Genomic DNA, 25,475 nt, shown 5'->3' with positions numbered 1-25,475 from the left:
TTGCTGATTATTTCTCCTTTTTCGATTACCGTTATCTCAAGACAACTCAATATCTCCACCAATCTCGGCCGAAAGATCTCGTTGTTCCTTGTTGTTGTAATTGATCGAGACTCAGAAACCGTGCTGTTTTCACTTCACAAAAATCTGTGGACGGAATCGACGGAACTAAAACATTTCCCAATTTTAAGTAACATTGCTTAAAGTTCTACTGATAATCATGTCGGTCGGTCTTATTTCAACGACCGGGTGACGGTAGATGGAGCCGATAGGTGTGAACTGTGAAAGCACAAAAACAACAAATTGTTTTTCCTGGAAGACACGGATGCAAAATGCAATCCTTTTCTTTCGAGGCTTCCCATGAAAGAAAGACAATATTCCCTTCCACCTAAAGACAATATTACCACATGTTGTCACATTGACGAACTCTTTCAAGGAACAATCTTTCCACATTTTTCCAAGGGAAGAATCAAATGAGGTGTGCATACAAAGGGTGCTTGACCCGTCGTCTTTTTTTTCTTGAATTGGCATTTTTCTTTTAGGATAAACAAAGACTGATTCATTTTAGTTATCTGCCGAATGGATGATACCAGAGAGTCTTTGTGCATGCCGCATTTATTTAGACATGGTCTGGACCGCATGGTTCTTTGATTCCGTTATTATAATATAAAAAGGTATGCAGGTTTGGATATGCCTATGCTTAGTGTGCACAGTACAACAAATATCCACGTAATGGAATGCAGGTCGTATCTGGTGAAGAAAGGAAGCATGCTTACATAATCCATGGTAAAAATTTATAAGTAATACTTGGTAAGAATTTGCAAGGCTGTTAACGGGGTGTCAATTTGCTTGAGGGTATACCAACCCAAAGACAATAGCTAATTTGTCCTATATGTATTTTGGTACACCCTTAAGTAATTCAGTACCTGTATTAGCAATCCTGAGAATTCGTAGTGTGGGCTAACTCCCAAGCATGATAAATTCAAAATTTGCCTATAATAATCCCTTATGTAAATACTGACCCTTGACAAAATTTGTTGTAAATACTGATACAAAAACATAAAACTGTTGCAAGAGAAAGTATAATCACCGGAAACATTATTTTTGAAGCAAGAATAGAACCGAACACAAAGATTGCGGTATCCGTTGTTGACTCTTAGGAGTAAATTTCTTCCATGACATAGTTTCCATGGGTCAAGCATTCTCCTTCCCAGTTTCAGTGCCATTGACTAAGGTAAGTGTTGGGCTCTTTCTCTACAGTTGATCACTAACTCAACATTTAGCTAATCTGCAGTTAACCAACTCAGAAGATTTTTGACCGGGGAAGCAAGTTCTAAAAACAGGGTTAGACGCAGGACACAGGATGTTACCTACCGGGCTACCATTGCAACGGCCCGCATTTAACCATTATAAGTTAACGAACCAAATCCCATTTCTATCCATTATCCGATAATTAAATAATCTATTACCGAGTAAAAGGGCAATATCGTCATTTAAAACAAACGCATGTTAGGTAATCTAAATGGATAAGGCTTCGACTTTTAATTTTAAAATCAAACTTGAATTCTAGTTCTTCTTCTTCTTCCACCGCCGCGACTTTGAACCTCGTCTTTATTAGTGTTTTCCACACGCCTTCACCACTGCTTTATAAATACTCCTCTCTAGCCGACTTTCTCATTCAACAAAAAACAATTCTTCCAAGCCTTCTATTTTTTTCATCTCTCCCTCTCAACTAATTCTTTAAAACATTTTTCAATTCATCACAATTACTCTAATTCTTACAGAAAATGGTCGATCTTGATTGGAAATCAACAAAAATGGTATCATCAGCAAACAAATCACCGAAGATCTCAGCAAATACTAAATCGGTTCAGTTCTCTGTTCCACCACCTATTCGAATTAGCGATATATCACCGGCTTCGTCTTCTTCGTGCTCCGCTTACGAGCAGTACATTCGATATTCCGAACTTTCTAAACTCCAGACCTGTAAAGATTTCCCAAACTGGAAAAACGAATCGATTCTTAAACCAGCTCTGCAAGGATTAGAAATCAGTTTCAGGTTTATATCTATCGTTCTCTCCGATCCAAGACCTTACGCGAATCATCGTGAGTGGAAAAGGAGACTTGAATCATTAACAACTCACCAGATTGAACTCATCGCCATCCTCTGCGAAGACGGAGAAAATGATTCTGAATCACGAGGTACTGCTCCGATTGTTGATCTCAGTACATCTAATGGGATGTTGGCAAGAGATGGAAGTATGGCTGAGGTTTGGAAATTACCTGGTGAAAGTGAAACTCATGTTGTGAACAAAACAAGCGAAGCGAGTTTGTTGCCTCGGTTAGCTACATGGAAGAAATCTGAAGATATTGCGTCCAAGATTATGTTTTCGATTGAATGCGAAATGAGGAGGTGTTCATTCACATTAGGTTTAGGGGAACCTAACCTTTCAGGTAAACCAAATTTGAATTACGATCGCATCTGCAAACCCTCTGAACTACATTCTTTAAAAACCAGCAGTTTCGAGCAGTCGAAGCTTAATAACTATGAGAATCAGACACTTGTGACGATTCATCAGATTTTGGAATCATGGATACAAGCATCGAAAGGAATTCTTAAGCGTATCGGAGCTAGAATCGAAGATCAAGATTATGATCAAGCTTCCAGTGATTGCTGGTTATTAGAACGGATATGGAAATTATTAGCCGATATCGAAGATCTTCATGTGTTGATGGATCCTGATGATTTTTTAAGATTGAAGAATCAGTTGTCGATCAAAGCGAGTTCGGAATCGGAAGCGTTCTGTTTCAGATCGAAAGGATTGATTGATATTACTAAACTATCGAAAGATTTGAAACATAAAGTTCCGGCGATTTTGGGCGTTGAAGTTGATCCAAAAGGAGGACCGAGAATTCAAGAAGCGGTGATGAAATTGTATCATAGCCATAAGAAAAGTGATTCCGGTAAAATTCATTTACTTCAAGCTTTACAAGCGATTGAATCGGGGTTGAAACGGTTCTTCTTTTCGTACCGGCAGTTGATTATGACCGTTATGGGGAGTTTAGAAGCGAGAGGAAACCGCTGTCTTAATTTGACTGAATCGGCTGATTCACTCTCTCAGATTTTCTTAGAACCTACTTATTTCCCGAGTTTGGATGCGGCCAAAACCTTTCTGGGTGATTTCTGGCAGTATGAACATGGAGTCATGAGAACAACTCGGCCTTGAGCGATTCATTTGATTGAATGTTGGAATGGGTTCCAACAGCAAGAAGAAGAAAAAGAAAAAACATCCTATAAATATTTGTTAAACCTTGATTATTTATAATTTTGTTCCTGAGTTTGCTGTAACATCTAAAATATTAGATTAGATAGAAACACATTGATATTTGATTTTGTTGTTGTATAATTAATTAGTTAAATGATAAACATTGTTATTCAAATTAATTTAAATCAGATTTCATAAGATTGGTCATCCCTGACAATAGATAAAATGTCACCTGGGATGTTTAGTATAAAACCCAAAAGAAGCTTCTGCTTTTTATCCGACTTAAAAACACCAATCCCTTGGGGGTTAGCATCATTTACTGCCCTAACCACTATTTGGTGATCCGACTTGAAAACAATCTTGCTTTTATGAAGACAAGCAAACCCATGTGATTGCTTCCTCCGTTGCAATGCACTCCACTTGCTGCGGATCCACCCAACCCGCCATTGGAGAATCTTCCCTGGACTCCATGGCACTACTGTCCTTTCATGTCTCTAATAATTATGCCAGTACTGTTGATATGCACTCTTGGAGAATGTTGCACCAGTAAACCCAAGGTTCTTGCAAGTCTTCAACAAAAATGAGCATTCTGTTAGATAAAAGGCTTTGGACATATCCAGCATTAGGCCTAGATATTAGGTTCTGTCATTAGATCCTTTCATGGTGTGTATGAGATCATAAGCACCACTATATTGTTCTTAACGATCCCGCTCTGGTACGTATACATCTGGATAAGGAAAAATTATCATAGAATTATCATGTCTATGTATGGCTTCATCCTGTATTGATTATAATTCTAGAGATGATTTTATATGTGCTGTTACAGAAGACCAGCTCCCTGTCTATAGTCCCCAGCCCTAGGAGAAATAGGATGTTTTGTTTTAGGTATTAAGCATATGTGAGTTTTGTTTATATTTCCAGGCACGTATGCTTTGAACAGAAAAACTTTAGGAGCAATGCTACTATCTACCCCAGTACCAATTGAAATATACAGATAGATCCCGTGTGGAAATTCATTTGGGCCTGGTGCTGCCAATGGAGTCATGCTTTTAGTTATGATTCAAGTATCTCCTGTTGCCTGTCGGACGAATTTGAAAAGAAACATTCTCTGTTTTCTTGCTTTGTTTTGTGCATAAAACTGGACTCCTTAACTACTTACTTAGGACACCTACATCATTGTCTATCTTATATGTCCGAAAAGGAAAAGAGAAAAGCCAAATCCCTTTGGTTTCTTTTCCATTTAAATGATATGGGACATTGAGGTAGTAGTAGTTGGCTATATGAAGATGAAAGAGATTTGGACGTGTGGTGGCAAACTGCGGTGGGCTTAGAATTTTACTCACTTAACTGAGGTGGGCTAAAAACTTGTGTACATATTCATTCACTAATGGACATTAGTGAATGACGAAATTAAGTAAGAACCGTTTTCGGGGTACCACTCTATTTTGGAGGGGGATCATGAGTACTAAGGCTATCTTCATTACACTTATAAGGGGTCTGTTAAAGCGTGGAAATGACCAACCTATCCTTTAGCTATTCAAAATGAATAAAACAAAATTTCTCGTCTTCTTCCCTTCTTCTCCTTTTCAACTGTTACTCGTCCTCGTCGATTTCCTAAATTTGAATTTTTTTTCTTCATCTTTTTCTCTTTACCCATACACCCATTACTTTTAGTTCATTTTTTATTATAAAATTTGAGTAGTAATCATCAAAATAGGGTGAAGATATAAGATACAATAGTAGTTCGGTTAAGAGATTTATTAGAAAATCATGGTTTTGCTAACCGAATTTTCGTTGAAGAAGAACACGAAGAACACTTCGATTAAGAACAAAAATTTGTTCCTAACTGACTCATGAGTTCGGTTGACTCGCAAACTTTTTTTCGTAACCGAACTCCTCCCTGTATAGCAAAATGTTAGGTTCGGTTGAGTTACATTTTTTTTTCTTGTCCGAGTTCGTGTCCGTATAAACAAATATTGAGTTCGGTTAAGTCGATTTTTGTCTACTAAACCGAACAGAAAGTTCAGCTATAGGCAGCTTTGCGAACACGCCGAACAAATATCTTCCAAAGTTCGACGCAGAAAAGGTAGCCGAACGTAATACTCATGTGGTGAAAACTCTATTAAATCTAAGTTCGGATACCTGCGTAAACTGAAAAATTAGGCGAACTACATCTACAAATAAGTTCGATTACCCGTTTTTCAGCTATCGTAGCCGAACTTTTTTAACCACACCGAAATCAATTTGTAAATTGTTTATTTTTAGGAATGTTTTGGCCAGTTCAGGCACCATTACTAAATTTGAAGTATCCGTGAGTACCCAAAACATCATACTTTGGTTATGGCTCGTAAAAAGAAAATCTAATTCTTTTTCCAAAACCCTCTTCTTCTTCTTCTTCCCACTCTAAATAATTCTTCTTTTAAACAAAAACCAACTTATTAATTTAATCTCATTAATCATTAATTAATTCATTAATCATTACATTAACTTAACTAGAAAGGATAATTTTAGCATTAAAATAAAGATATGGATAAGGGATGTTTCTCTTTACTTCTAAATGACCTATTAAAAAAAATCATAGTCTCCTCCAAAGTGGAATGATGCCCAAAAAACCGTCCTTAAGTAAGTGAACACCGTGTAAAATTTGTGGATTTGGTGTCATCCACGCCCGAACTATCTAAACGGCAGGTGCTAGATTCTTTTTCGCGCTCGATCCATAACCTACAGGAGTGCGGATGGATGAACTGTCTCTCTTGGCTAGTTCCTCATGAGGCTCGTTGGTAGGCTAGCACGACAACCTATTCAACTAATGTAGTAGTATGCTGTTTGAGCTCAGCTTATTGGGTTTCAAATTAGTTTCTTATAATACTCTTTATTCAGAAATAAAAAATAAATTATACTTCCTCCGTCCCAAATTAGATGAGCTAGTTGGTTTTGAATTTTGTCTCATAAATTGATGAGCTTGTTGGTTTTGAATTTTAAAACTACCACTTTACTTGATTATTGTTACTATAAGAAATATGTATAATTTGATAGCCATGTTTATATTCGTTACATAGGAGTTTTAAAATGCTTTTAAACGGTATAACCGTGGTATAGTTTAAGAGATGAATCATTTCTGAGTTTTACTAGTTATTATCCATAAGAATATAATTGTAAAAATACTTAAACATAATCCTCTTTCCTCCTTGACTTAAGAATTGTGCAAACTACAACCAGCTCTTCTAATTTGAGACGGAAAGAATATATCATTTTTCTGAACAAAAGACCAATATAAGATCGTCACTGGCACCACCAAGATATTCTAACCTTCCCTTAACCTAATCATGCTCCACTTAACTGTAACCACGCCGAGATTGTATACCCTAGGAAACCCTAAAAGTGGAAAAAATTAAACATAGCATAACTTAACCTCCGCCTAACTATATGGCCACCAATAATCCTAAAAGAGGAAGAACCTAAACTTTAGCTTGACCATGCCAGGCCTAAGAACCGACCACCATAAACAGGTTGAGACCCGACCATGATACCTAGTGATAGTCTAATTCTTATAGATGCAAAAAGCTTACAGTTCAACTATGATGGGAAATCAAAGTTAATGGAAGAGAAGACAAGCAAATAATATTTTGGTTGGGAAATAGGTTCGGCAGAGAAATATTAAGTCTTAATTGTTTTTATTTCGTTTCCTATATTTACTCGATATTCTTACGGTGGTGGGATATTGTTTTATGAAAGGTAAAATTTTTTGGAAACATGGAAGATAATTATTGGAGGGACACACCATGTAGGAAGACCCGGAAAACCAAAAGGAAACAAATGCACCAGAAAGGGTTTAGTTGCCGGAGAGCTTTTCAGAGTCCTTAAAAAAAGGGAAAACACATTAAAATCACTGCTAGATTTATATATATATATATATGTAAAGGAAAGCCTAGATATTTTGAGAGAAAGAATGGTAGAGAAAAGAATACGAACGTAAGCCAGAACCAAACACACTTGGGTTTCAAGTAATGTTTTTTTTAATACCTTCAGCAAAATATATCTTTCTTGTTTTGATACTTTTTAATGGTTTGATTTATGATGATTATGTTTGATGTGGTTTGATTATGCAACCCTGATCCGTGACGCCCAAATTTCATACTCCCTGCTCCCAACATTAGTTGGCATTAGGTGAACATGATCAAAGTATTGTAATAACAACACGATACTTCTCAGCTTTTAATGTTTTTTCGTTTTTTACGTATTTAAAACCTAGATGATGTTCATCTATCAGTCAGTTTTTCTGTCTCTGAAACATAAGTATCTCCATCCCGTTTCTCTAAAATAAGAAAAACTCACCTAATTCATGTCCATTGGGTTTGATTTGGTGGAACCGTTTCACTTTTAATTTGAGGTTTTTCTTTTTCAACATTGAAATTTAATAGTAGAAGAGTCTATCATTTACACTTGTGAGGAGGCTTTCAACTTTAGATTACATTTTTTAATCTACTATTCGGTTAGCATGTGATTCTCAATTTGTGTTTTCTTTATGGAGTATATACGTGATGAAATTATCTAGGTTCAAAGAGTTGATGAAATTTCTAAATACCTTCGATTATGATCATTAGATTTAAGACTTTTATGATACTTGATTTTTAGCCTTGTTATGCTTCTCATAAACCTCATCAATAATACCTAGTGATAGTCTAATTCTTACAGATACAAAAAGCTTATAGTTCAACTGTGATGGGAAATCAAAGTTAATGTAAGAGAAGACAAGCAAATAATATTTTGTTTGGGAAATAGGTTCGGCAGAAAAATATTAAGTCTTAATTTTTTTTATTTCGATTCCTATATTTACTCGAAATTATTACGGTGGTGGAATATTGTTTTATGAAAGATAAAAAAAACTTGGAAACATGGAAGATAACTATTGGAGGGACACGACCGTGCAGGAAGACCCGGAAAACCAAAAGGAAACAAATGCACCAGAAAGGGTTTAGTTGCAGGAGAGATTTTCAAAGTCCTTAGAAAACAGGGAAAACACATTAAAATCACTGCCAGAGTTTTATATATATGTAAAGGAAAGCCTAGATATTTTGAGAGAAAGAATGGTAGAGAAAAGAATACGAACGGAAGCCAGAACCAAACGCACTTGGGTTTCAAGTAATGTTTTTTTTAATACCTTCAGCAAAATATATCTTTCTTGTTTTGATACTTTTTAATGGTTTGATTTATGATGATTATGTTTGATGTGGTTTGATTATGCAACCCTGATCCGTGACGCCCAAATTTCATACTCCCTGCTCCCAACATTAGTTGGCATTAGGTGAACATGATCAAAGTATTGTAATAACAACACGATACTTCTCAGCTTTTAATGTTTTTTCGTTTTTCACGTATTTAAAACCTAGATGATGTTCATCTATCAGTCAGTTTTTCTGTCTCTGAAACATAAGCATCTCCATCCCGTTTCTCTAGAATAAGAAAAACTCACCTAGTTCATATCCATTGGGTTTGAATTGGTGGAACCGTTTCACTTTTAATTTGAGGTTTTTCTTTTTCAACATTGAAATTTAATAGTAGAAGAGTCTATCATTTACACTTGTGAGGAGGCTTTCAACTTTAGATTACATTTTTTAATCTACTATTCGGTTAGCATGTGATTCTCAATTTGTGTTTTCTTTATGGAGTATATACGTGATGAAATTATCTAGGTTCAAAGAGTTGATGAAATTTCTAAATACCTTCGATTATGATCATTAGATTTAAGACTTTTATGATACTTGATTTTTAGCCTTGTTATGCTTCTCATAAACCTCATCAATAATACCTAGTGATAGTCTAATTCTTACAGATACAAAAAGCTTATAGTTCAACTGTGATGGGAAATCAAAGTTAATGTAAGAGAAGAAAAGCAAATAATATTTTGTTTGGGAAATAGGTTCGGCAGAAAAATATTAAGTCTTAATTTTTTTTATTTCGATTCCTATATTTACTCGAAATTATTACGGTGGTGGAATATTGTTTTATGAAAGATTAAAAAAACTTGGAAACATGGAAGATAACTATTGGAGGGACACGACCATGCAGGAAGACCCGGAAAACCAAAAGGAAACAAATGCACCAGAAAGGGTTTAGTTGCAGGAGAGATTTTCAAAGTCCTTAGAAAACAGGGAAAACACATTAAAATCACTGCCAGAGTTTTATATATATGTAAAGGAAAGCCTAGAGATTTTGAGAGAAAGAATGGTAGAGAAAAGAATACGAACGGAAGCCAGAACCAAACACACTTGGGTTTCAGGTAATGTTTTTTCATACCTTCTTCAAGATTTATCTTTCTTGTTTTGATATTTTTTAATAGTTCGATTTATGATGATTATATTTCTTGTGGTTTGATTATGCAAGCCTGATTTGTGACGCCCAAATTTCATACTCCCTACTCCCAACATTAATTGGCATTAGGTGAACATGATCAAAGTATTGTAACAACACGATACTTCTCAGCTTTTAATGTTTTTGCATTTTTAACGCATCTAAAACCTAGATGATGTTCATCTATCAGTCAGTTTTTCTGTCTCTGAAACATAAGCATATCCATCTTGTTTCTCCAGAATAAGAAAAACTCACCTAGATCATATCCATTGGGTTTGATTTGGTGGAACCGTTTCACTTTTAATTTGAGGTTTTTCTTTTTCAACATTGAAATTTAACAGTAGAAGAGTCTATCATTTACACTTGTGAGGAGGCTTTCAACTTTAGAGTACATATTGTAATCTACTATTCGGTTAGCCTGTGATTCTCAATTTGTGTTTTCTTCATGGAGTATATACGTGATGAAATTATCTTGGTTCAAAGAGTTGATGAAATTGCTAAATACCTTTGATTATGATCATTAGATTTAAGACTTTTATGATACTTGATTTTTAGCCTTGTGATACTTCTCATAAACCTCATCAATAATACCTAGTGATAGTCTAATTCTTACAGATACAAAAAGCTTACAGTTCAACTGTGATGGGAAATCAAAGTTAATGGAAGAGAAGACAAGCAAATTGTATTTTGGTTGGGAAATAGGTTCGACAGAGAAATACTAAGTCTTAATTGTTTTTATTTCGTTTCCTATATTTACTCGAAATTATTATGGTGGTGGGATATTGTTTTATAAAAGGTAAAAAAATTTGGAAACATGGAAGATAACTATTGGAGGGACATGACCATGCAGGAAGACCCGGAAAACCAAAAGGAAACAAATGCACCAAAAAGGGTTTAGTTGCAGGAGAGCTTTTCAGAGTCCTTAAAAAAAGGGAAAACACATTAAAATCACTGTTAGAGTTTTATATATATGTAAAGGAAAGGCTAGATATTTTGAGGTAAAGAATGGTAGAGAAAAGAATACGAACGGAAGCCAGAACCAAACACATTTGAGTTTCAAGTAATGTTTTTTTAATACCTTCTGCAAAATATATCTTTCTTGTTTTGATATTTTTTAATGGTTTGATTTTTGATGATTATGTTTGTTGTGGTTTGATTATGCAACCCTGATTGGTAACGCCCAAATTTCATACTCCCTGCTCCCAACATTAGTTGGCATTAGGTGAACATGATCAAAGTATTGTAATAACAACACGATACTTCTCAGATTTTAATGTTTTTTCGTTTTTTACGTATTTAAAACCCAGATAATGTTCATCTATCAGTCAGTTTTTCTGTCTCTGAAACATAAGCATCTCCATCCCGTTTCTCTAAAATAAGAACAACTCACCTAATTCATGTCCATTGGGTTTGATTTGGTGGAACCGTTTCACTTTTAATTTGAGGTTTTTCTTTTTCAACATTGAAATTTAATAGTAGAAGAGTCTATCATTTACACTTGTGAGGAGGCTTTCAACTTTAGAATACATTTTTTAATCTACTATTCAGTTAGCGTGTGATTCTCAATTTGTGTTTTCTTCATGGAGTATATACGTGATGAAATTATCTAGGTTCAAAGAGTTGATGAAATTTCTAAATACCTTCGATTATGATCATTAGATTTAATACTTTTATGATACTTGATTTTTAGCCTTGTTATGCTTCTCATAAACCTCATCAATATCAGATATCCAAATGACCCGAGTTTAAATCAAATTTATACCGACTCAATATAGTAAATGCCAGTAAATATCCATCTAAAACTTTGCCTTCTAAATGACCTGTTCGAACAGAAATGTTAACAAATATTTTATTTATTTATAGAATTTCAGAATTAAACTAACAATTAAAACTTAAGTTTTAAAGTTACCTTTAAATGTTCTTTTAGTATAGGAAGAATTATGATGATTGACGAAGAAATTTCTCCCACATACAATAAGAAGGTAAGAATTGTTGTCTACAATGATATAAGTTTGATCAAGAAAAGATTGACGAAGGATACTTTTTTTCAACTCACCCATCATGATTCCAACACCTTGTTGTTGTTTATCATTTTCTAAAATCCTATTCCTATTCTTCTTCATCTTATTCTCTCCACCCTAACTTGTCTCATTATCCAACTCGTACAGATTTCCAATTTCAAGAAAGAAAGAAAAAAACGTACCAACAACTATCATGGATGAGGTACGTATGTATTTTGGATTTTTTTGTTAAGATAATCCTAGGATATATTAATAGGTTGTTATGTTTTAGGATATATTAATATTGCAATATAATTATTATTCTGTTTCCAGGATCGAAGACATATACAGACGAATTTCCGTACACTGTATTGGCAAACCGTATGTGCAATGCAAAGGGAGCTTGAAGGTCAATTCAAAGAACCTATTGAAAAAGCGGGGGTCTAACAACACCACCCAATATTTCGCTTAGCAATATGTATGGACTAACTCCGAAATACTTTGCTAGAGAATCAACTAGACAGTCAGACTCAATCTAGATTAAAGTATCTCAAGGAGTCAATATATCTCACTTGTTTTGATTTACTCAAGCTAAAACAATAACGAGTCTTTAATAAAACATAAGGAATAACTTGGACGGTACCAAAGACCAATATCCAAGGATCAATTAATATCAATCAACAACCAAAGGTTGGATTTCCAATTGATGATCTTAACACACAACCTGTATTATTTCAATTATATAAAATATAATGCGGAAAAGAAATAACACAGACACCAGAAGATTTGTTAACGAGGAAACCACAAATGCAGAAAAACCCCGGGTCCTAGTCCAGATTGAATACACACTGTATTAAGCCGCTACAGACACTAGCCTACTACAAGCTAACTTCGGACTGGACTATAGTTGAACCCCAATCAGTCTCCCACAGATCCAAGGTACAGTTGTACTCCTACGCCTCTGATCCCAGCAGGACACTACGCACTTGATTCCCTTAGCTGATCTAACCCACAACTAAGAGTTGCTGCAACCCAAAATCCCAGACTTGATAATAAACAAATCTGTCTCACACAGAAAAGTCTATCAAAGGATAAATCTGTCACCCACAGAAAAACCCTAGGTTTTGTTCCGTCTTAAGATATAAAATCAAGGTGAACATGAACCAATTGATAATCCGTTCTTATATTCCCGAAGAACAACCTAGATTAATCAATCACCTCTCAACAATCCTTCTTGACTATACAAGCGGTTTGTCGAGGAATCACAAACAATAAGACGAAGATGTTTGTGACTTCTTTATCTTGCCTATTGGAGAACTCTCACGATCTCAAGACAATCAAAGATTGTACTCGTACGTTAGATGGTGCAAGATCAAATCACACAACTACGATAAAAGTAGTATCGGTCTGGCTTCACAATCCTAATGAAGTCTTTAAGTCGTTAGCCTAGTTTTAGAGAAGAAAACGAAAGGTTAAAGGAGAATCGACTCAAGCGAGTGCACTAGTATCACACTGACGTGTGGGGATTAGTTTTGCCCAATGCTAGATGTCTCCTATATATAGCCTTCAAATCAGGGTTTTGCCTTAGTTACAAACCAATCCATATTCACCGTTAGATGAAAACCTGATTTAGATTCAAGATAATATTTCTAAACCATTAGATCGAAAACTTAGCTTGTCAGACACACTTGGGTAGACGTTTACTGGGATTGTGAAGACCATGCCCAAACGTGTACGTGTATGTTGGTTCAACATAGTAACCCAAAAGGTTAACCATATGAGCATTTCATATTAACCTTGTTCTTTCTTCACCATAACTAGTTCAATTGACTCAAATGAACTAGTTAGAGAGTTGTTCAATTGTTATGAGATCTTATGTAACTACACAAGACACAATTGAAACAAAGATGATTCGATGAATCGTCTCATGAACTTTATAGACACGGTTAGTATAAATCATTCCTTAGTAATTTAATTTTCATGTTCAGAGCACATCTTTAGATCATAACCACTTAAGCTCACAAACAAGTTCGCGGACTTAAGGTAACCGACAGAGTTTTCCAAACTCAGCAGAAAATCTCGGCAAAGAGACTTCTGCTAGTTCGCGGACTAGGTTTGCGGACTAAATACGCAAACGAGTTTTTGGAAAATCCCAGAAGAAATTCTCGGTAAGAGAACTTCCGTCAGTTCGCCGACTGGGTTCGCGGACTTGGCAAAGCCAGTTCCTCCGGTTTCTCTCAATCAACAAAGTTCGAAAACTTCGGATTAAGGAATACATGGTTATGTAATCTAAACTCTCATTCCAATCATTGAGACATTCTCAGAGGACGTTATATATCCGTTATTCACAGACCGTTTCACGTCAAAGAAATTCTCAAAGTAATTGAAACTTTAATGACTTTCATCACTAGGTGAAGATAAACTTGATCAAAGCGAAACGCTTTACCCACACACGATTTCGAGAAAAAGATAAGTAGTGAATACTCAGCTCGAAATGTCAAATGTGTATGATCCAGTCTATATAGCATACGACTTTTTGTCTCATAAGAAGTAGGAGATAGAATAGATAGACTTTTGAGTGATAGATAAGTTCAAGTCTCCACATACCTTTTTATTGATGAAGTTCCACGGTTCCTTGAGTAGATCTTCGTCGTTGTATGATGAATCGCCATGAAGTCCTTGAGCTCAACTACACTTTTCTATCCTAGTCCGAGACTTAGCTATAATAGACTAGAAATCAAGACTCATAGTTTTGATCGCTAACATTGACAAACATGTTTGATATAACAACGCATGCGAGGTTGACCGAGCTATGATCTAACAATCTCCCCCTTTGTCAATTTTAATGACAAAACTATTAATAAATATGGAATACAAAAAAGATAAACTTTAGTGGCTCCTATTCCATAGTCTAATCTTCAATGTTCCTTGAAATCTTCGTCCTTCCAAGTACTCCAATGATCCCAAAGGTTGTAAGTTTAGCACCACCGTTGTTGAAGATCCGTAGCTATAACAATGAGAGAAATCGAGATTCTCGATCATTATTATACAGTTTTATAGTATCATTATGTAACATCAAAGTCCATTTGCATCACGCCTTTAACAACAATACTATGGTGATATGTATCACTCCCCCTTAGTCAATACTCCATCTCGATCATGGAAACCACTCCCCCTTACACAATGATCCGAAAACCATATGCATTTGTAGTGTGAACTACATTATTTCTCCCCCTTTTTGTCAATAAAATTGGCAAAGGTAAAAGAACGGGATCATAGTGAAATTTCCACAAGAAACATTTCGTAGACTAAAAGAAAAATACATACCAACTAAATTTAGATGCAATCATAAAGCCGAAGCTAAATGCATTCACCAAGGAGTTTTAAGATACAAGATAACCCCTATAAAATTCCATAGCCGCACACCCCGCAAGATATTACCATTAAGCACAAGTTCAAAAGAACTCTCCCCCATTTGATGTCATTCCCGAGAGAACAACAAGAACGACCTTAATTTCGAAAGAAAAGAAGGATTTTTAATTGGACACCAAAAACCATAGGAAAATGATTTTCTATATCCAAAACTCAATCAAATTAATCACAAGTAAACCCATGATTAATTTAATTGGAATACGCAATTAAATCAACCCACAAGAGTGATCAATTTAATTGATTGTGCTCAACATAAGTAAACTTACGGAGATGACTAACTTAATCGTTCACATACTCAACATAAGGAAAACCTTATGGAATATACGACTACATCAACCAATAGAACATAGTTAGTATAGACGTTCATATACTCGACACAAGAACTTGTGGAATATATGAAAACTCAACTAGACTAATTACAAGAGAACCCATAATTGATCTAATTGGAATACAAACAAGCAAACTAATCACGAAGGTAATCAACTTAATTGTCAAAACTTTTGCTCAACAAAAGAAGACTTTCGGAGCAGATAACTAAATAACCAACCAAGATGATTAGTTTAGTTCATAATGCTCAACATATAGCATCTTATGGAACAACCAACAAAGCCAATAAGAATAATCGACTTAGTTGTATCGTGCTCAACATAAGACATACAATGGAGCCTTCACGGCAATACAAAAAGACTGGATCAAAGAAGATCAATACCGCGGAATACATACAAGGATCTATTATATCTTTCCATCACTATATGCATAATGATATAATAGACTTTATCCTTGTCACACAAAAGATTTTACCCTATTTTCCGTCAAATAAATGACTGCATAGGCATAACTTTTGTATTTGTCAAAAGTTCATTAGTCCTTTCATCAATACGAATACCAATTTATGAACGACTTTACTTTTGACAACATATGGGACCTTCAAGTTCACAGATGCAAACAATACATATCCCATAAACAATTGAAATGTCACAAAATCATAAATATTAATACTGAAATAACAATCTTTGCCCTTAGAAGGTAGAATCAATTTTTTTCGCACAGATTTATACCAAGAGTGGTAACCAAAAGCGTATAAAAAGATTTCCTTAACAAAGAAGAACATACAAAGTCATTGACGACTATGCACCATAGTTCACATGAGATGATTGTGAACACTCAAGAATATATAGACATGTGAACTACTACCCATTCTCGAACTTACTTCTTTGTGATTCACCAACATCACTCTTGTAACAGCCGCAAAATAGCTTAGAATAGGATTTCTCCAAGAATCCCAGTACCCAAGTCCAAGAGAATAGAACAAGTGCAACGAAACGGAGCAAACACTAAAAAACAAGAGACATGACAAATACCAATATTACCTCATCCAAATTCAACAATTCTCATCTCCATTTTTAAGGAAATTCAATAAGGAAGAGAATGCAAAAATAATGAGGTAAATCCGAGTTCAGACGAAGAAGTTACGGCCAAAACAAGTTTACCGAAAATCGACGTCAAGTATACATACGGGTTTGCGAACTTAAACCCATGGATTTTGATTTTGAATGCTGTTATGCATATTTGGTATGTGTACCATGTAGTCCAAACATCCCGAACTATTATTTTCAAACCTAAACATTTAAGAACCTTAAACACAGATCAAGTTAGGTAGAAATGAACGATAAGCAAGATTGTTATAAGTATTCTAAGCAAATAAAAGTACAAATCTTTCTCAAGTTTATAGACATACATTTTTAGATGAATCCAATTGAATTCTACCGCCTTACCGAACATAATATGTGTGCCCCAATTCTTGTGCTTCCCTCACCGTATACAAAGCAGGGCATTCCTTGGTGAGGATGCACTTCCAACACAATCAAGTTGCGTTGGGGTGAATAAAGTCTTGCTCACCACAAGTGACCTTTGGATTATCATGAAAGAGATCACTTTTAGAACCTTTCACATCCAATTCCATTTTCCCAAAAAACTTGTTAAGTTCCAACATCATGGATACTTCCTTTTCCATAGTCATGGAGTTTTCTGGAAGATCATTCCTTTTCACACTCAAAACATCATTGTCTTTCTTCGGTATCCACTTCTGAGTGCGTTTAGGAACAGTCGGAACCTTCTTTCCATCACTCTCTTTTAGAATTCTTGGAAGAGAATTGGATTGACTATTCTTTTGCAAGTTAGTCTTTCTCCAATTGGGAGGATCGGATCTTGTCTTCGTCTTTACGGAGTTATCCTTTTGATAACCATTACGATTATGAAAAGGATTCGTACAACGTTTATAGGAAAATCTAGGTCTATCATAGCATTGATTCCTTTACCTAAAGGTTGGATAATTACAACCTGTAACGTTAAGAGGATCAGTCTTAACGTATGATCTTGGTTTCACAACTTCTTGTGATGACCAAACAAGAACATCATGAAGTTTCTCATTCCTTATACGGAAACGACATCTCCTTTCCAGGTGACCTTTATTTCTGCAATAGTGGCAAACATAAGGAATGTTCTTCCCTCGATCCGTGTGTGCTAACTTTGGAGGTTGATAAACTTTTCTCTTTTGAACCTTAACTGCCGGAGAAGGTATTTCACTTTTGTCATCAGTGGAAACCTTTTGTTGAGAAGAATCACTAGCCTTGGCAAATTTTACCTCTTTGCTAGTACTTGGAGCATCTATTCCCTTATAGCCCAATCCTCGTGTATCACGATAATTTTTACTTGCTCCTAGCATAGTGGTTAATTTGCTTGAACTAGTATTGAACTTTTTCAAGTCATCTTCCAACATCTTGATTTTATCAAGAGCAGCAGCTAAATCAGCCTCAAGGCGTTTTTCTCGAGTGAGATAAGCGCTTTCTCTGTCGTCAAAACTTGTTTGCTGGAAGTTAAACCTTTCTTCAGATTCTGCAATTTTCTCTTCCAACAAAAAGTGTTTTTGATAAAGATTATCACATTCAAGTGACTTCATACGTAGGTTTTCCTCAGAATCCCTGAGGATCGATTCGGTAGAACGATTCGAAAAATAAACACCTGCGTAACATCTTCTCAATTTCTTGTTTTCTCGATAGAGAGGAGTCAGAAGAGGTGTGACATGAGAAGTTGTAATCTTCTTCATATTCCACGAATCCAAAAACTTAACATACTCTGAGACTTCCTCATCAACATCTCTATCAATATCTGAATCACCTTCATCAGAAAGTTCATCCAACCGTTCTTCTAGGGAGTTTCCCAATCAACATTTTTTACATCAAGAGAATGTTTGGATATTGACTTAGATGTGACAGTTCTCTCAAGTGAATTCAAGCTTTTAGAATCATCTGGTAATTTCTGAACTGGTACGTTATTAGAGATATACTCGTCCATAATCAGATCGCTACAAACACAAACTTATAAGGTCTTTAACGTGTTTGCCTGCTCTGATACCAATTGAAAAAGCGGGGGTCTAACAACACCACCCAATATTTCGCTTAACAATCTATATGGACTAACTCCGAAATACTTTGCTAGAGAATCAACTAGACAGTCAGACTCAATCTAGATTAAAGTATCTCAATGAGTCAATATCTCTCACTTGTTTTGATTTACTTAAGCTAAAACAATAGCGAGTCTTTAACCAAACACAAGGAATAACTTGGACGGTACCAAAGACCAATATCTAAGCATTAATCAATATCAATCAACAACCAAAGGTTGGATTTCCAATTGACGATCTTAACGCACAATCTGTATTATTTCAATTATATAAAATATAATGCGGAAAATAAATAACACAGACACCAGAAGATTTGTTAACGAGGAAACCGCAAATTCAGAAAAACCCCGGGACCTAGTCCAGATTGAATACACACTGTATTAAGCCGCTACAGACACTAGCCTACTACAAGCTAACTTCGGACTGGACTATAGTTGAACCCCAATCAGTCTCCCACCGATCCAAGGTACAGTTGTACTCCTACGTCTCTGATCCCAGCAGGACACTGCACACTTGATTCCCTTAGATGATCTCACCCACAACTAAGAGGTGCTGCAACCCAAAATCGCAGATTTGATAATAAACAAATCTGTCTCCCACAGAAAAGTCTATCAAAGGATAAATCTGTCTCCCACAGAAAAACCCTAGGATTTGTTCCGTCTTAAGATATAAAATCAAGGTGAACAGGAACCAATTGATAATCCGGTCTTAATTTCCCAAAGAACAACCTAGATTAATCAATCACCTCTCAACAATCCTTATTGACTACACAAGCGGTTTGTCGAGGAATCACAAACAGTGAGACGAAGATGTTTGTGACTTCTTTATCTTGCCTATCGGAGAACTATCACGATCTCAAGCCAATCAAAGATTGTACTCGTACGATAGAAGATGCAAGATCAGATCACACAACTACGATAAAAGTAGTATCGGTCTGGCTTCACAATCCCAATGAAGTCGTTAACCTAGTTTTAGAGAAGAAAGCCAAAGGTTAAAGGAGAATCGACTCTAGCGAGTGCACTAGTATCACACAGACGTGTGGGGATTAGTTTTGCCCAATGCTAGATGTCTCCTATATATAGCCTTCAAATCAGGGTTTTTCCTTAGTTACAAAGCAATCTATATTCACCGTTAGATAAAAACCTGATTTAGATTCAAGATAATATTTCTAAACCATTAGATCGAAAACTTAGCTTGTCACACACACTTGGGTAGACGTTTACTGGGTTTGTGAAAACCATGCCCAAAGGTGTACGTGTATGTTGGTTCAACATAGTAACCCAAAAGGTTAACCATATGAGCATTTCATATTAATCTAGTTCTTCTTCACCATAACTAGTTCAATTGACTCAAATGAACTACTTAGAGAGTTGTTCAATTGTTATGAGATCTTATGTAACTACACAAGACACAATTGAAAGAAAGATGATTCGATTTGATGAATCGGCTCATGAACTTTATAGCCACGGTTAGCATAAAGCATTCCTTAGTAATTTAAGTTTCATGTTCAGAGCACATCTTTAGATCATAACCACTTAAGCTCACAAACAAGTTCGCGGACTTAAGGCAACCGACAGAGTTTTCCAAACTCAGCAGAAAATCTCGGCAAAGAGACTTCCTCTAGTTCACGGACTAGGTTCGCGGACTAAACACGCAAACGAGTTTTTGGAAAATCCCAGCAGAAATTCTCGGTAAGAGAACTTCCGTCAGTTCGCGGACTTGGCAAAGCCAATTCCTCCAGTTTCTCTCAATCAACAAAGTTCGAAAACTTCCGATTAAGGAATACATGGTTATGTAATCTAAACTATCATTCCAATCATTGAGACATTCCCAGAGGACGTTATATAGCCGTTATTAACTGACCGTTTCACGTCAGAGCAATTCTCAAAGTAATTGAAACTTTTCATGACTTTCATCACTAGGTGAAGATAAACTTGATCAAAGCGAAACGCTTTACCAACACACGATTTCGAGAAAAATATAAGTAGTGAATACTCAGCTCGAAATGTCAAATGTGTATGATCCAGTCTATATAGCATACGACTTTTTGTCTCATAAGAAGTAGGAGATATAATAGATAGACTTTTGAGTGATAGATAAGTTCAAGTCTCCACATACCTTTTTGTTGAAGTTCCACGGTTCCTGAGTAGATTATCGTCGTTGTATGATGAATCACCATGAAGTCCTTGAGCTCAACTACACTTTTCTATCCTAGTCCGAGACTTAGCTATAATAGACTAGAAATCAAGACTCATAATTTTGATCAATAACATTGACAAACATGCTTGATATAGCAACGCATGCGAGGTTGACCAAGCTATACTCTAACACATATATTGGGTGAATATATTGATAGAAGTTATACAAGGCCAGACAGGACATGGGAAAGAGGGAAGAAAGTGAAAAACGAACTCGAAAGACATCTTGTTGAAGCTGATATTGTAGAAGAAAAACTTGCTAATGCTTACCCAGAAAATGGGGTACCTATGAACATATCAGAATCTTTAGCTGTTGTTGCTCTGACTCGTAGGATAAGGAATCCAGATGCACCCCAGCCCTATCCATTCTCTGCTGATGTGAGACCCATTCAACATAATTTATTGGCGATCATCAGAATTATAGGAAACTGTGAGAGGATAGGTAGTCGTATTGAAACGGACCTGCGAAACCTTTTAGCTACCGGATCTTATATGACATGTTTCAAGTGAGATCTATTGAGATGCTTGTTCGACTATTTAGTGGAATGTAGTGAGATACGTCGAATCCCGCAATCAATGGAAATGGACATCTCAATCATTACCGACCCAGAAAATCAAACAGGTTTGGTTGCCCATAACTTAATTGGTCTCCCAAAGATGATTCCCCGAATCTATATAATTAATTTTATTTTTTCTCATATACATATATAGTTACCCGGAGGAAAAGAGCATTGAAAGATAAAATGAAAGGAAGTGTCCAGAAGGACAAAAATCCCACAAAGTCGAGGAACAAAGTGAAAGGAGTGCAAGGTAGTGCTACAGAGAAGAAGAAAAAAGACATTGTAGATGCCCCTACTGTTGAGAAAGTATTACAAGATAGTCGTGCAAGGGTTCTCAAGAGGAAACTTGTTTTAGACGACTTTATGGGATTTCTAATAAATATATATTAGAAATCAGTATGGCTTACTGGGTCATATGCCAAAAGTTATCTAGGTTCAAAGAGTTGATGATGAATTGCTAAATACCTACGATTATGGTAATTGGATTTAAGACTTTTATGATACTTGATTTTTAGCCTTGTTAAATGCTTCTCATAAACCTCATCAATATTAAATATCCAAATGACCGGAGTTTAAATCCAATTTATACCGACTCAATTTAGTAAATGCCAATAAATATTCATCTAAAACTTTATGGGTATACATAATCCTTTTTTCTGTTATCAAATCCACTTTGCCTTCTAAATAACCTGTCCGAACACAAATGCTAACAAATATTTTATTTATTTATAGAATTTCAGAATTAAACTAACAATTAAACTTAAGTTTTAATGTTACCTTTAAATGTTCTTTTACCAAAGGAAGAAATATGATGATTGACGAAGAAATTTACTCCCACGTACAATAAGAAGGTAAGAATTGTTGTCTACAGTGATATAATTTTGATCAAGAAAAGATTGACAAAGGATACTTGTTTTCAACTCACCCATCATGATTCCAACACCCTATTGCTGCTTCTCATTTTCTAAAATCCTATTCCTCTTCTTCTTCATCTTCTTATCTCCACTCTAACTTGTCTCATTATCCAACTCGTACAGATTTCCAATTCCAAGAATATTTTGTTTTTTTGTTGTTAAGATAATCCTAGGATATATTAATAGGTTGTTATTTTTTAGGATTTATTAATATTGTAATATAGTTACTATTTTGTTTCCAGATTCGAAGTCATATACAGACGAATTTCCGTACACTGTATTGGCAAACAATATGTGCAATGCAAAGGAAGCTTGAAAGTTAATTCAAAGAACCTATATTGGGTGAATATTTTGAAAGAAGTTATACAAGGCCAAACATAACATCGGAAAGAGGGAAGAAAGTGAAAAACGAACTCGAAAGACAGCTTGTTGAAGCTGATATTGTAGAAGAACAACTTGCTAATACTTACCTAGAAAATGGGGTACCTATGAGCATAGCAAAATCTTTAGTTGTTGTCGCTTTGAGTCGTGGGATAAGGAATCCAGATGCACCTTAGCCTTATCCATGATCTACTGATGTGAGACCCATTCAAGAGAATTTGTTGGTGAGCATCAGTAATTATGGGAAATTGTGAGAGGATAGGTAGTCGTATTGAAACGGAGCTGCAAAACCTTTTAGCTACCACTTATAGGACATGTTTAAAGCGAGCTCTATTGAGATGGTTGTTCGACTATTTAATGGAATGTAGTGAGATACGTCGAATCCCACAACCAGTGGAAATGGCCATCTCAATCATTACCGACCCAGAAAATCAACCAGGTTTGGTTGCCCATAACTTAATTGGTCTCCCAATCTTTTTTTTTGTTATAAACGTGTAATTATATTAAGAATATCAAGGATGAATCTCTTTTATTACTGGGATGCCCTTGTGTCTATCCCTATAAATAGAGACTCTAATGTCTGTCTATGATACACATGTAATGAGAATTTCGTCTACCTCTTCTCCCTATTTTTTGTTTCCTTCTATTTCGCAATAATTTTATTTATTTTAAAATTTTTATTTTTTTTTTGCACAAAGATGGTTCCCTGAATCTATATAATTAATTTTATTTTTTCTCACATACATATATAGTTACAGGTAGGAAAAGAGCATTGAAATATAAAATGAAAGGAAGTGGCCAGAAGGACAAAAAGCCCACAAAGTCGAGGAACAAAGTGAAAAGAAGTGCAAGATAGTGCTACGAAGAAGAAGAAAAAAGACATTGACGATATGTATTCCAAGGCATATGCATGTCCTTTCGACAAACATGCCTGAATACTACGTTCCTTATTCGGGACGCATGCTCCTGTGCCTGCCTTAGATAGGTGGATAGTACCAGATCCAAAGTTTGATATTTGAGTTTGATTTGCCTAATGACCAACTGAGAGTCACTAGTTAACCGGATATCTTTCGGGCCAAGCTCCCTTGCTAAAGCAAGCCATATATCACTGTTTCGTACTCCACAATATTGTTAGTGGATTAATCGAATTCTAGCCTGAAGGCATAGATTCATCGATCTTCCGTAGGTGTTGTTATCACCACTCCTATGCTTGCGCCTTCTCTATTGGAGGAGCCATCTACGAATATTTCCCACCTGTGTAGGTTCTGAGGTTCAAGCAAGTTCTCAGGATCCTCATTGTCTTCTTCCATCCCCGGGATGTCATCTATTTCTGCTTCGTGATTGATGAGTAACACTGCCAAGAAGTCTGCCAATATCAGCGATTTCTCGGCTTTCCTTGTTTCGAAAATTATCTGGAACTGTTTGATCAACGCGTTTCATTTTTCCACCCTTCCTATCTTCTTTGTGGTGTCGAGGATCTGACCTATCTGGCCCTTTGTTAGGACTTGGATGGTATGTGCGTCAAAATAGATCCTCAGTTTTTGTAGTTGCGCTCCACTGAATTAAGAGCCTTGCTGATATAATAAATGGGTTTTTATTCTTGTCCTTGTATTCGTACCATACCGCACTTACAACGTAGCTAGTTGTTGCTAGGTAGAGAGTGAGTACCTCACTGGCTTATAGGTGGGTACGGAGGCTAAATACTCCTTGATCTTTTGGAAGGCTTGTTCGCATTCCTCAGTCCACATGAACCGACTTCCTTTTGTGAGCGTATCGAAAAATGCTTTGCATTTATCCGATGATCTTGCTATGAATCTTCCCATTGAAGCTAAGATTCCATTTAGCTTTTGGACTTCTTTTAGCGTCTTTGGTGATGGCATATCCATTATTGCTCTGACTCTTTCGGGGTCCACTTTTATTCCTCGCTTGGTTACCAAGTACCCTAGGAATTTTCCCTAGGTTACTCCGAACGTGCATTTCTATGGATTGACCTTCATGTGGTATCATCTCATGGCATCGAATATCTCCCTAAGGTCTGACAGATGATATTTTGCTTCTTTTCTATTGACGAGCATGTCGTCTACGTAGACCTCCAGGATCTTTCCTATCCATTGTTTGAATATTTTGTCTACTAATCGTTGGTATGTTGCCCCGCGTTTTTTTGTCCAAAGGCATCCTTGTATAACAATACAAGCCGCCTGGACTGAAGAACACAATATGCTCATGATCTTCTTCTGCAAGTGCTATTTGGTTGTACCTGAAGTAACCATCCATAAAGGATATTCGTTGATGTCCTTCGGTTGCATTGACCAGTTGGTCGATGTTGGGTAGTGGGTAGCTGTCCTTGGGGCATGCTTTGTTGAGGTCACTGAAATCGAAGCAGATACGCACACCTACGTTCTTCTTAGGTACGATTACCATGTTCGATATCCATGTGGGATACTTGACTTCTCGTATGAATCCTGCTACTAGGAGCTTTTGAAACTCCTTTTCTACCGCTTCTTGGTAGATGTCTGCGACTTTAAGGTTGCACTGCTTGAATGGTGCGACCTCTGGTTTGGTCTGAAGGTAGTGCGAGACTAGGTTCAGATCAATTCCTGGCATATCTTCCATAGACCATGCGAAGATGTCTGCGTATTCCTGGAGTAAATCTTGTAACTGCACTTTCTCATCCTTATCTAGTAAAGTTACGATGGTGATCATCTTTGGCTGGTCCTTCGTTCCAATGTTGATTTTCTTCGTTGGCTACACTGTTGAGAAGGTTGGATGTTGAGGCTGTCAAGGAGTGCTTTTCTGTAATTATCATTTGGCAGAGGTATCTTCTACCAGAGTAGTGGAAGTGCTGGATCCGTCAGTCGTTGGCATTCTTGCTTTGCTGCGGCTCTTTCATTATTGAGTCTGACCTCCGGTAGG

At 36.2% G+C, this 25,475-nt stretch overlaps 1 protein-coding gene across 1 annotated transcript; it reads left to right on the top strand.

Moving 5' to 3' along the window:
* Nucleotides 1-1,589: 1,589 nt before the first annotated feature.
* LOC113309986 (nematode resistance protein-like HSPRO2) lies at nt 1,590-3,442 on the top strand. Its single transcript, XM_026558520.1, has one exon. It carries the CDS (start codon nt 1,785-1,787, stop codon nt 3,222-3,224), a length of 1,440 nt encoding a protein of 479 aa, XP_026414305.1. The 5' UTR covers nt 1,590-1,784; the 3' UTR covers nt 3,225-3,442.
* Nucleotides 3,443-25,475: the final 22,033 nt, after the last annotated feature.

This window comes from Papaver somniferum, chromosome 9 (assembly GCF_003573695.1).
Source record: "Papaver somniferum cultivar HN1 chromosome 9, ASM357369v1, whole genome shotgun sequence".
Classification (NCBI taxonomy): domain Eukaryota; kingdom Viridiplantae; phylum Streptophyta; class Magnoliopsida; order Ranunculales; family Papaveraceae; genus Papaver; species Papaver somniferum.
The sequence above is the reverse complement of the archived record's forward strand: the minus strand, read 5'-3'. Positions and strand labels throughout refer to the sequence as shown.

Bases quoted from the DNA above. Each gene is read 5' to 3' on its own strand.
- LOC113309986 (XM_026558520.1), top strand. From the start codon at position 1,785: ATGGTCGATCTTGATTGGAAATCAACAAAAATGGTATCATCAGCAAAC.